This window comes from Tasmannia lanceolata, unplaced genomic scaffold, assembly GCF_043159265.1.
Source record: "Tasmannia lanceolata isolate RefF3 unplaced genomic scaffold, GAP_Taslan_0.1 ptg000023l, whole genome shotgun sequence".
Classification (NCBI taxonomy): domain Eukaryota; kingdom Viridiplantae; phylum Streptophyta; class Magnoliopsida; order Canellales; family Winteraceae; genus Tasmannia; species Tasmannia lanceolata.
This window is the reverse complement of record NW_027518700.1, coordinates 5,248,864-5,262,253: the sequence shown is the minus strand read 5'-3', so window position 1 is coordinate 5,262,253 and position 13,390 is coordinate 5,248,864. Positions and strand designations below refer to the sequence as shown.

Sequence of the window (13,390 nt, the reverse complement as noted above, 5' to 3'; positions counted from 1 at the left end):
AGAAACTAAAAAAAATGCATTGTTGCCAGACATGGTCTCTGTTTTCCTAGTTTCTTAGTTTGTTTATCTTACCCACAACTATTAAGAGCTTGAAGGGCAATGGGATCATCTACGATGTTGAGCGTTTCCTTTATTTTCTTACTCAAGATTTTTGCATTGGTTGTTGTTCATCACCATTGTGATGTGCCAGAGGCTATCGGTTGACTATTGTCACTTGCATTCCTACATTCCTCTCCATTTTGCAGTGCATCTTGCCATTTTTTAAGTCCTTCTGTTTCTTTAAAAAAGGCATTAAGAGTCTAAGATAAACTCAATGCGGGGGGACGGATTAATTACCCCTCGCATTGAGTTTTGGGGGGCAACAAAGATCAACCACAAGGCTGAGTCAACCACGCCAATGTACAGAAGCATGTCACTATAACTGCCCATGTCTATACTGCTGGCCCAAACACTATGTCCTTCATATTTGATGTTGGCAACGAGACTATTGAAGCTAATGTTCTCTCTGATTGGGGTATCCAGAGCGGGCCTTATGTTGCTCCAAATGCAGTGAATATATTGTTGATGAAAATATAAATATGAACATCAAGTGTAATCTTAAGCCATTTGATCTCACAACTTTTGAGCAAAGAACAGTAGAAGGGCAGGAGAATACAAATAAACAGATCTGCATTGCATTTCATAGCCATGATGGCAAACAGAACATGAAATCATCAGGGTGAAGATTTCAGTCTCTGACTCTGTCCACAGTTGCACACACATAGAATCTGTATCATTTCTTGGCCTAGCAACTACTTACCATGGGAGAGGAAGGAGTTTCTTAAATTCTATAATTCCTTTTTTTTTTGTATGAGATAGGGTTTTACTTGCTGCTCATTAGCGCTGGAATGAGATAGAATAGGATCCAGTGTTTGGATCTTTGACAGCTTTGAAGTTGTCGATGTTCATCCCAAAGCGCCCCAATACTGAATTCCCCATCTCCTTCAGCTTCCCTGCAATGAGACAGGAAAAACCAAGCAGTTCAGCTTTGTATCCTGAATGAGTTCAAAGAATTTTCAGGGAGCAAAGATTATGATGTATTCTAGCTGGGGTGGATTAACCCAAAACACAACATGGCATTCAAATCTCTCAGATGCACAGAAGGACCTCATGTTAAAATGATTACACTAGATGCAACTTCCTCAAAGTTGTAACCAGTAAAAAGCTATGCTGTAGGATGGGCATCATCTATACCTTCATTAACAAAAACATGTGTTATGAGAAAAAAGAACAGAAACAAGATGAACACAAAGCATCAGGTGCCAGGTGTCTGGAAAAGCAAATTTCAAACTGAATTTTCATTCAGATAAAAAAAATGTCAATTTTTGTAAGCAACATTGGCTATCTTTCAGTTTCAGAAGCTAACAGCAGCTTTGAGTAGTTATCGATGGGGTAGATGCCCTTTCATGTGGGTCCTTTGCTACACGTGTGCCTACTCCAGGTGCTTCCACCATTGAATCGGTAGAGTAGTTGGATGAAAGCCATGGGTCATCTTGATGCAGAAAGTAGGCCAAATAAGTGGCATATTTGCCCATTAGTATTTATTTACATGTTTTTAGTTTTCCATGTTATTTAGTTTCTAGGATTTTATTTTCCATGTTATTTTTAGGGATTTTATTTTCCATAGAATTTTAGTTCCATTGCTTATATATAGGCCTCATGTATTAGGGATTACAAGCCTTAAATGAATTAAAGATTGATTGAGATTCTCCCCTCCAATTTCCTCTCTTCTTCTCCCCCAAGGCTTCTTCTCCTCTATTCTTCTCTCTTCAAAGATCGGAGAAATTAATCAAAACCCTTTTCATCTCAGCCCTCTTAAAACCCTCATTATCTCAACTATTTCCAATTCAATCCCCTCACTAATATAAGACAGCAGACACCACGCTGTCCCCACGCTTTCTGTGCTTTGATTACATGCCAAAACAGTACCCAAATCCCATTTCGTTTTCACCCAACAGCCAGCCCCAAAAACCAGTCACCTACGGCCACACAAAATAGCCTGCAACTCTTATTTCAACCCAGTTTCCTATCCTTTTTTTTTTTTTTTGGCAGAATTCTGCTGCAACCTTCCCATAAACCCAACCTGCAGAACCTTCTCCCAAAACCCTAGTTACAAGGCCTGTGATTCCAGCCCGAACTCTACCCAAAAACCTACCTTTAGCAGCCTCTTGAAACCTCTGAGATGTAAGCCGATTGCCACTCTTCTCCACCTTTTCCAATCCCAGCCAAGCAACCCATCTTCCCTTGCTAACCCATATCCCCTCCAATTTCCTCTCTTCTTCTCCCCCAAGACTTCTTCTCCTTTATTCTTCTCTCTTCTCTTCTTCTTCTACTCTTCCTCCTATTCTTCTCTCTTTTCCCTCTTCTTCTATTTCTCTTCCCGGTCCTACATTCTTCAGTGGTTCAAAACCTCTCGCTTGCCCATTGCAGAGCGAGACGTCACGAAAGTGCAGTTATTGAGGCTAGACACTCTTCATGAGAAAAATTTCAGAAAGCAATGACAAACAATGAGAGTTTCGGGGTGCTTAACTTAAGCAGAACAATGGCTCACATTTTGCCATGCACTTAGCAATTTATATCAGCTGTAGTAGCCCAAACATTCACATCATTGTTGAAGGATTTCTAATCATTGTAAGAACTAAGAAATGAGTTTTCCATAGGAGAGGCTCTTTCAAAGACAGGTTGTGCTTCATCCATTTCAGGATAGAAAATATGGGAATCGGCTCATTTTACTCTGTTCTTTGAATGATAGCAAGATGGTTGCCTCCTTCCCAGATCTGAACATTCCCCTAGGCTGTGTTGCATGGATTCTTTGCCCCCCATGCCGAATCCGTGTCGACACGTCTCTGCACCTGAATCGGACTTGGATTCGCGTAGGGCACACCCGGATTCTTGTCATAGCAGTGTCCCGCACGAATCCTTTTTTTTCATGCGAATCAGATTCATTGTTGTCTCGCGTAGGACACACCCGGATTCTTGTCGTAGCAGTGTCCCGCACGAATCCCCTTTTTTCATGCGAATCAGATTCATTGTTATCTCTTTTAAAATGCGAATCCTATATATTTTCCTTTTAAGTGTGTTTTCATCTTGACTTTTTTTTATATGAAAGCACAAGCCATACTCTTTCAATAAAAGCCCTAGCACCTCGGCCCCCTTCCTCCTCCTTTGACTCTCTTAATAAAAATTCTAATGCCTCGACCCTTTACCCCCATTTTTTTCATGAATATATATATATATATATATATATATATATATATATATATATATATATATAGAGAGAGAGAGAGAGAGAGAACGGTTCCTACACATATGTGTAGATAAGCTATCTACACACTAGCTTAAAATACAGTGGGGGCCACATTATTTGGGTGATCCAAACCATTCATTTTTAAGGCCCTCATATAGATAGGGTGTCCACAAAAAATCAGATCCATAGGATCATCCTAACCATTCGAACTTTGGAGGCAAAAAATGAACTAATTTGTGAAGGTTTAAAGACATCCATTTTACCTCCACAAATCGTAGGGTTGGGATAATCCTATGGATCTGATTTTTTGTAGACACCCTATCTATGTGAGGGCCTTTAAAATGGATGGCTTGGATCACCCAAATAATGTGGGCCCCCACTGTATTTTAAGCTAGTGTGTAGAGAACTCTCTACACATATGTGTAGGAACCGTTTTCTCATATGTATATATATATATATATATATATATATATATATATATATATATATATATATAGAGAGAGAGAGAGAGAGAGAGAGAAAGAGAGAGGAAAGTGTTCCTAAGCTATAGCTTATCTAAGCTTATCTAAGCTATAGCTAAAAAACACATGTGGCCCCACATTTTTTAGGGGATCCAAAGCATTCATTCGGAAGGCCCTTCCATGGATAGAGTGTGTACCAAAAATCAGCCCTATAGGATCATCCTAACCCAATCAAAGGTGGAGTGGAAAATGGACAGACACTGTGTGTCCATGTTTCTGCCCATTTTTTCCCTCAACAAATGGCAGGGTTAGGATGATCCTATAGGGCTGATTTTTGGTACACACCCTATCCATGGAAGGGTCTTCCAAATGAATGCTTTGGATCCCCAAAAAATGTGGAGCCACATGTGTTTTTGAGCTATAGCTTAGGAACACTTTCCTCATATATATATATATATAAGACACCTCGAATATATATAATTATATATATATATATATATATATAATTTATTTTAAAAAAAAAATTATATATATGGCAGGGTTATATTATATATATAATTATATATATATATATATATATACACTTTCCTCATATATATATATATATATATATATATATATATATATATAATTTATTTATTTTTTAATTTTTAATTTTTATTTTATATAGAAATTACTGAATCTGAATCCTACTTTTTGGGTTTCGCCGAATCCGACACCTCGAATCCGTGTCGGATCCCGACACACGGATCTGAATACATGCAACACAGCCCCTAGGGCTGCAAATTTGTTGGCATTTCCAACATGGTATTCCAGCAAACAAGATGATCAGAGGGCCTAATCTGTTATGATAAACCACTTCTGCCGGGGAACTAAAGCAACAAAAACACCCAAAAAATGTTCATGGAGAGGTTGTGAATGAATGTAACCCAAAAACTGTTCTCATTCTAAGAAGACGGGGCAGTGGAGATTAGAGGCAAACAACGATAAGTTGGGTTTGAACTTTAGATAAGATCGACAGGTTGTATTGAAGACTCTATCCATTGGAATGAAGGCTATGTTTGGTTGGAAGTTTGTACAAGATTGTACTGAAGACCATCCATTGGAATGAAGGCTATGTTTGGTTGGAAGTTGGTATAAGATCGTATTGAAAGACTCCATCCATTGGAATGAAGGCTACGGGAAAATCATTTTGCCTTTTCAGGGTGTATTTGTGGGCAGTTGTCAAATCCTGTGTGTGTGTGTGTGTTGGGACTTGGGAGGGCTTTTTTCGGGGGTGGGGATTGGAGAGTTAACCGATGCTTATTCCCCTGATGCTGTCGCTAATTGGTGCTTATTCCTCCTATCCTTATTCCTCAGATATTGTCACTACTGCTCCGGGAAAAGAAGTTGACGACCCGTGGGCCTTCTACCTCCCTGAGGCACTCACTATAGAATATAGATGCCGCCGCCGCCGCCGCGAGGCGAGGGAGCAAGATGGAGAGTACGAATACGAGGCTCATTGCCGAGGATAGAGGTGCAACTTGGGTTGATTTTTGGGAATAAGGATAGAGATTTTACCATCAAATCATGTAGGGTTCGGGTTGATTGCAATTTATTTTTTAGCAAAAGCTCCAACCAATCCAGCCCAAGTTGCACGCCTAGCAGAAGACATGGCTGCACCACGTCTACCAAGGTCGGAGCTTAACCCTCTATTAACAAATTGAGGCTGCTGTGAAGGGTGCAAAGCTCGTTGTGAAAGAAGAGTGACTGGAAGTTACTACTCACACTATGACTATTAGAAGGGGCTATCTGGATCTGAGGAATTTACTTTACGATCAAGAAAGAAAATGCCAAACCCTGGGTTCGAATGGATTGGTATGGATATCAATTAAGTGAATCTCGTTCTGATGAGGTCTTCTTGGGAGGGTGGGGGTGGCATTTGTAGACATGGAGAACGCATATGAATGTGTGGATTGGGTTTTTTTGCTTTACCTTGTAGGGAGAGGATAGGGTTTGGAGTGAAGTAGAGAGAGAGGGTGGATCTGAAAATGTATTCCAAATTCTTCTTACTGATAAATGCAAAGCCCGTAGGCAGGGAGCCCTCTTTCTCAATTCTTGTTTACTTACTAACGTTAGTGAAGCCTTCCACGTCATTATTTCCCCAAAATTTCGACTGGAATTCCCAAAATCTAACCGGAATTCTCGAAATTAGACCGAAATTCCCGAAATTCGACCAAAATGGTCAGAACGACAAAAACACGAAGATGCTATGATTTTCATTTCATTAATATAGAGAATGATATTTGATAGGAAACATCATTGAACTGTAGAGCAAAGTAACCGTATCTTATGATGCGATATCATATCGGCATAAGACCAATAATACCTCATAACTCAATGTGGTATTGACATGAGTTGGGGTCCTCATAGGGGAGACTGGTCATTGTACTTTCTTATACTTCATTACATTGTACTTCTTTATTGACTTTACTGTTTCAGAATCTAGAGATGCGAGGCAACGCATGTCACTTGGTGTTCGATGTGATTAAGCCATTATGGATGGTTTTCTTGCTCATGTGATGGTTTCTAAGTATGTATGTGTGCTCATTCTAGCATTTCAAAAAGTTTCATCTTAAAATTTCATCATTTGCATGTGTTTCCATACATTTCTGTTATTTTAAAAGATTTCCACCAAAATCGAAATGCTTCATTATCTGTGTCGACAGAAACCAAAATTTAAAACCTTGAACAGTTGAACCCAAGAGGAGAGGGGGTTTAGGCCTATGTAACACTGTTTCTCGTAATGGATATGAATATTTGGGGATAAAAAAGAGGCTTGTGGAGGAGGGCGATACCGTGATAGCTAGATGTAGGAGGGTTGAGGCAGGTGTGGATGCAGGGATTTAGGGAAGAAGTAAATGTTTGGGTGCATGGATGTTGATTTTGCAGGTTAGGAAAGAGTTCTTACCAAGGGTTAGGTTTATGTTAGGGAAACGAATGCGATCACACATTTTCAATAGATGTATTGGTTAGGAGCTCGTGATGTGTCATACAATCCCAGAACTCTTTAGATTAATTACTGTCAAGGACAGCGAGGTAGATTTTTTTCTTTTTTTTTAATGGTAGCCAGGTAGATGTATTAGAATGTTATAAGCGTGTGGGAGGAAGGATAGTATGGGGTCTTTCGTAGAAATCTAAGAGAGTCTGAATCTATTAGTTTCCCTTAGGCTGTTGAGTGCTTTAGAGGAGGTTTTTCCTCCTATGGAGGGCGAAGTGGTTGGATGGTTGAGCCTTTAGGTGACTTCTCATTGAGCACTTCTATTGCACTTCTTCTCACCCCTCATGGGATGAGAAGGAAAACAGATTTTGGAGGAGGATTAAAAAGTCAGACATCCTCTTTAAGATTCACTTCTTCAAGCCATCTAAACAAGATCAATAGTCGGAATACATCAAGTCGTAAGGCTTCCAACTCGCTAACAGGTGTAAGCTATACAAAAAAGAAAACGAGTTAGCTAATCATGTTTTTATTCATTGCCCACAACCATCTTGTGTTTGGAATTCGGTTTTGTGGTGGTTCAGGGTTTAGTGGATCTTCTCTTGCTCATTAAGGCCATGGTTCAAAGCTGGTGGTTGTCTCACCTCAAGGAGAGGGCAACTTTGAGCTATTATTCCGTTTGTAGTCTTATGGTCCTTGGGAAAAGAGAAAAACCAATGCATTTTCAATGGTGTTCATGGCTCTCTCAACCAAATATTATGGAAAATCAAATTCCCATTGTCTTCGTCTTGGACTCCAGCAAAGGAAGAGTTTTGAGGTGTCTTGTCCCTTGATATGTTGAAAAAAAATGAAGGAAAAGTTATCAGATTAAAGAGGAAAGGGAGCGATAGGTAGAACCTGGGTATCCACAGATCCCTTAAACTAAATTTTGAGGGATATTTGTTCGGTAATCTTAGTCCAACTAGAATATAAGGGGTGTTTATAGACAACAATGATGGGATAGTGTGGGTCTCTCACCCACAGACATCATTGTTTATGCTTCACACCTCAAGGCTTACTTTTCAGCTTCACTTCTCATTTTGACCGACACTTACGTGTTTGCTTTTAGCATTTCCAAACAACAAAGTAACATAAATTCTGTGCAAGATGTCATAGGGATGGCTGCATGTCTTCTTTCACAATATGATTATTCCATCCACAATAAATATGGAACTCCTGACATGCATTGAGTGTTCATCCCATAGTTTTAAAACTCCTCCGCATCATCGTGGACTCCCCCGAGTCAACTCCATTTTACCTTGGTTGCGTTCCTTGTTTTGCCATGCAGTGTCAATAAAAACTCCTTTGACTCTCCCAAATTATAATCGTGTCAACCGAGTACAAATGAAATCATATTGGATGATAGAACAATCACTTATCATTGCCTCAAGATGCTCTTGCGAACTGCACCACTGCACTCTCCTCCTAATCACTTTTTATGTTATAGAGATGATCATTGACGAACAATCCACCAACAAAACAATTCAAATTGCTTTGTTTAGGCTATGAAAATTTCCTTGTTCACAATTAATAGGAAAAACTTCACTTATTCACAATTAATAGGAAAATCATAATCAAATAAGATTGAGAAATATCTTCGTGCATATGAAAAACGGAAGACAATTTTCCATGGAAGTTCAACAATAAAAGCAGCAGGTGTAAAAATATCAAAATAATCTCTGAGCATACCAATCATCTCTTCTTTCATCTTTTCTCTCTTTTCTGCTGCCAATGGCTCCAATCGTCGAATCGCTCTTCTAGCTTGATCATTGGAAGAATCCAACTCCAAAATCTTTTTCATGTCTGTATGCAAAAAGGAAAGTTCCAGTAAAACATAATATAATTATTTTGGAAAGGGAAATGATTTCAGCACTCTAATGTTTGATAAACATGCGCTCCCATGTTCATCGTGTAGTGTTTATTAAAGGGCTTGTAAGAGCTTTTTGAGCACCGTAAAATTCCTCCGACGCCCTTTGAAGACTACACGACAAACATGGGAGCGAATGTTTATCAAAACATTGGAGCGCAGAAATCATTTCCCTTTTGGAAAAAGGACTCCTATCAGCGTACAAATGTATAACTATACTAACCAATAGATGTAGTGGAAAACGATACCTCAAATAGGAAACACGGTGAAAAAAATAACATAAATCAAAGGATACCTGCAATAGCCTCTTCAAAGTGTTCAAGCTTTTCATGCGCCTCTCCTCTTTTAATCAGAGCTTTCACATAGGTAGGATTCAGCTCCAATGCTTTTGTGCATTCCTTAATTGTGTCATCATATCTTCCCTGAGATGTATCTAGTATACTCAATAAAGAAACTAAAAAGCACCAAAACCCAACTCGGATAGCTTGTAAGGCAAGAGAACATAAATAGAGGGAAGGAAAAATGCAATGAACATGGGAAAGGAGCTCAAAAGGGCAAAAAATCATTGTAGAGAAGTCAATAAGATGCTTAGCAGCCTGTATGGTTCACAAACTTAGAAGCACGAAGCGGGTGCAGAGGTGGGGGCGGAGGCGGGAGCGGGAGCGGGAGCGGGAGCGAGGGCGGGGAAGCGTGGGGTCTAGAAGAGTCTAAGTTTGGGAGCGCCATGGGAGCGTGTATGCAATATTTTGTTTATATATCTTTCAAAATTCAAGTACATCAAAAAATAATAGTTTCTAACCATTTTCATACATATCTTTCAAAACTTAAGTACATCTAAAAGCTAATTTCTAACCATCTTCACCATCTTCATTTGTGTACACTCGTTCCTCGTGCCTTCTGAAGATGCACAAGCCTTTGTGCTTGCTCTAATGAAGTACTTTGAAGAGTTGGAGGAGTTTGATGTAGGGAAGTTGATGATGGTAGGACTTATAAAGTAATAGAAGAAGGCTGGGAGCGTCATTAGAGCGGTTTCTGTCTCTATGGGGTCATGCTCCCTGAAAGCTCCTTCCTAAGGAACGCCGAATCAAGGTTCAGAGGTGGGAGAGGTTCCGAGGTGGGAGAGGCACCCGAGAGAAGGTTCCTACTTCTAAGTTCACAAATATCACATAAACAGATATTAACACAGAAATGATTAGAAAAAGTTAGTTATACGCCAAAAATGTGAATACCCTTAGAAGAACTGAAGGATAAATAGTGAGTACTGGAGGCAGATGTCAGAGAAGTTATTTCATATTTAACCCCTTTGATTAATTAAAAAAGTTAGCAAACAGTGGTCCACACACGATCAAACAAGCACTAAATTTGCAAAGAGAAGAACAAAGAAAATGTGAAATATTTGATAGGATCGAACCACAAAGAAAGGTTTGTATACAACCGGCCTGGTGGGCCCATCAATCATTTTGGGCTTGCCATTTTATTAGGAAAGGGCAGCCAACTAAAGAGCTTGTTCTCTCCGGGCCATCAACTCAATCTCTTCCTCTTCCGACTGGTATTAACGATCATCTGCTCTGGGAAGGGCCCTGATGGGGACCATCTTAGGCCCCTAACATATTTTAATTTTTAAGTGTTTTTAGGTGTCTTTTAAGTCCCTTAAGTTATAGGAGGGGTACCACGGTCTTTTCCCACCAATATCACTTAGTTTCTTTGAGTTGTGCGGTTTTCCACACATACTACAAGAATTTTAAGTGTGGACAGAGTTTTAAAGTCATTAGGGCCGGGATTGTTTTATTCCAAAAGTGTTAGATTTTTGTTTTGGGGTTTTAGAACTTTCTAATTCTCTTCATTCTCTTATATATTGTAACCCTGATGAATAATAATGGAATGATGAATGAACATATATTTGAAGTTTTTCCTCTTGTATGGATTTGATGTCTACTCCTTGCCAAGGTGTGATGCCTTGTTCCATGATTCCATCCCAACTGTCTAAGTAATGATGGGATTTCTTATTTTTCTGTTAAAACAAGTATCTACATTTAGAGTTAGTATAGAATGGAGTGTGCTAGGGTATATAAGAGCTGCTTCTGCTTGAAAGTTTCTTCATTTTTCTGAACCAATATAAAGGACTCTTTCCATGTGTAGCCTAGCTCTACACCAAACTATCATGTTCTTCTTGTTTTTAACCAGGATAACAAAAGTCTATCACAATTGATTAAAATATAAAGGTGCAGAAAGTTACAAATGAAAAATGCTTAATTCAACTCAACAAAGCCTTTGTCCCAAACTAGTTAGGGTCGGCTAAATGAAAAATGCTTAATTAATACACCAAAAAGAAAATCTGAATGTATCTTAGAAAGAATTTCAATGGAATAATGCTAAATAAAGGTGCAGAAAGTTCCACATACCAATTTCAAATAGCATACAGCACTGTTTGCATGGCATATAGAACGAATTTCCAAGGACGAAGGCATTTCAGGAGCAAACTGTAAAGCAAGTGCATATTGTGATATTGCGTCTTCATACTGCCCGGCACCAAACAGTTTATTGCCTTCCGCCTTTGCATCATTGGCTTGAGTTAAGGCTCTCTGCTTCCATGGAAATGAGAAGATTGGATCAAAATTCTAACACGGGTAGCTATGACAGTAACATAGATAGAATCTAGTTAAACTACTAATTTATAGTTCCCATATAAGAAAGAACTCCTGGAATGCCTTTCTACCGCTGAAAACAAATTAACAGTTTCCACTAAGTTAGGGAACATCTTTGTACACAAATCTTAGAGACAATTCTACTACTAGCCATCCATTTCCAAAATATCACTTCACTAGGCCATGTTTGGGTATCAACAAAAACATTTCTGACAGAAAAAAATTTCTTGGAAATTTTTCTTTCCACAATTTAGAGGGAAATGACATGATTATGCTTAATTTAGAGGGATATTTTCATAACTTGAAGGTCCTTCTAAGTAAGTTGAACTGGGTTGGTTCATGTCATCTTTACGTCTGTAGAAAAAAGTGGGAAATTTTTTATATATTTTCCTTTCCAAGCTTTCCCCGAAAATTCTTGCAATCCAAACAGGGCCTAAAAGAAGGTGCTATCAGATTCAATACCTACAATAACAATTCATCAAACCAGACAAAATAAATTCCAATTTAAATTGGTGAAATACACAATTTTAGAAAGACATTAGGGCCCGTTTGGATACATCATGCATTTGTATTTTGATTTGGATTTGACTTTTGGATACAAAATACATCAATCATCTTCATGATCATGTTTTAAGACAGAGAGGGAGGGAGGGGTGTCTCGCTGCTGCCGGAGCAATGTTGAGGAGCAGCGACGGTGAAGGAAGTTGCCACAAATTTTGATTTCCAAATAATGTCTCGCAGAACAGATTTAAAAATTGGAATTTTTTGCACTGTTGTAGCTGATTTGGAAATCTAAGGATCTGATCCAGTTCAAAATATCAACTAAATCCAAATCTAAATCTTGTGGGTATCCAAACGTGGCCTTAATAAACCACCGAATAAAGTTTTTTTTCATATTCATGATCTTAAAATTCAAATGTGTTATGAAAAACCCCACAATAGCATTATGCAATTTCAAAGGCAAGGCAAAACGAAAGAACCAAACACAAGCAAATGCACAAAGACAAAAACATTTAGGTGGTCCGGCAAAGTCTATATCCACGGCAGAGACGACAACAAAATCCACTATAAGTAGTAGAGAAGGAAGATTTTTAGCTGTTCAATTTTTTGCCTCTTGAATTTTGCTTTATATCTAATTTGATGTATCTTATTTTGTATTCAACCATCTCGGTCTTTTTTCCACCAAACCCAAAAGAAACCCTAGTACACACCCTTTTTCCCCTTTTGAGCTCTCAACCCTCTTCACACGAGGAAGAGGAAAATAAACCCTAAAACCCCCAAAACATACTCAAATCGGGCCGCCAACAATATTTCGGAACCCAAACGGGTTGAATGCAAGACACCCAACTCGACAAAATGCATCAAAGAAAACAATGAAATTGACAGACCTGTTTCAACTGTTCACCATTCAATGCGTCTTCATATGAATCCTCCTTGGAAGTGACAGGCTGTTCATCGCCTTCCCCTTCACTCGCAGTTTCAAAACCCTCCAAATCCCTAACTGCTTCTTCAGTTAAAGACGCAGATTCCTCTGGAATTTTATTATTCACATGATTTTGCGTGGTCTCATCATCACTCCCGTTTGAATCCTGTTCAATTACCACCATTTTTTTTCCTTTGAACAGTGAAATACAGAGGTCGAAATGTTAGGGCACAAAAACAGGAGTAATTGCGATAAGATGAAATAAAAATGAAAAGAAATAGAAAGATGAGGATGAAGGATTTGCTGGAATCAGAGCAGTTATAGCTCTGTTTTTGCATAGATTAGTAGATTGTTTGATGTAATTTGAAAATATAGTTTCAGAATTACCAGATTTTAAAAGCATTTTCCAAAACCTATAGAATTTTGCCAAGCTTCTACGGATTCGAAAGAGAAGGAAAAAGAGAAAAAGTACCTGGAATAGATGAAAAAGCAGGGCGCAGAGATTGTCGTGAAGATTAACAAGGCCTGATGAAGTTTTGAAATTAGGGTTTTATAGGAGAGATAAAGGGGGAGAGAGGGATATTTTTTTCCCTTTTGGGCATTGCGTGATACGTAATGGTGTGTAGTTTATTCGGGGGAGGACAAGAAGATCAATAAATCTAGAAGACTACGAGAAACATCTTATACTCGAA

At 38.7% G+C, this 13,390-nt stretch overlaps 1 protein-coding gene across 1 annotated transcript; it reads right to left on the bottom strand.

Moving 5' to 3' along the window:
• Positions 1-556: 556 nt before the first annotated feature.
• On the bottom strand, positions 557-13,355 carry LOC143856583 (uncharacterized). The gene is made up of 6 exons (XM_077366850.1): positions 13,171-13,355; positions 12,664-12,890; positions 11,033-11,212; positions 8,926-9,052; positions 8,453-8,566; positions 557-992 (listed from the first exon to the last, which is right to left on the bottom strand). The coding sequence occupies exons 2-6, from the start codon at positions 12,880-12,882 to the stop codon at positions 877-879; spliced, it is 756 nt and encodes a 251-aa protein (XP_077222965.1). The 5' UTR covers positions 12,883-12,890; positions 13,171-13,355; the 3' UTR covers positions 557-876.
• Between the last annotated feature and the right edge of the window lie 35 nt (positions 13,356-13,390).

Bases quoted from the DNA above. Each gene is read 5' to 3' on its own strand.
- LOC143856583 (XM_077366850.1), bottom strand. From the start codon at position 12,882: ATGGTGGTAATTGAACAGGATTCAAACGGGAGTGATGATGAGACCACG. The intron at 9,053-11,032 runs GTATGTGGAACT...GATACATCTCAG, and splicing joins CTGTATGCTATTTGAAATTG to GGAAGATATGATGACACAAT. The intron at 8,567-8,925 runs GTATCCTTTGAT...TTTTGCATACAG, and splicing joins CTTTGAAGAGGCTATTGCAG to ACATGAAAAAGATTTTGGAG.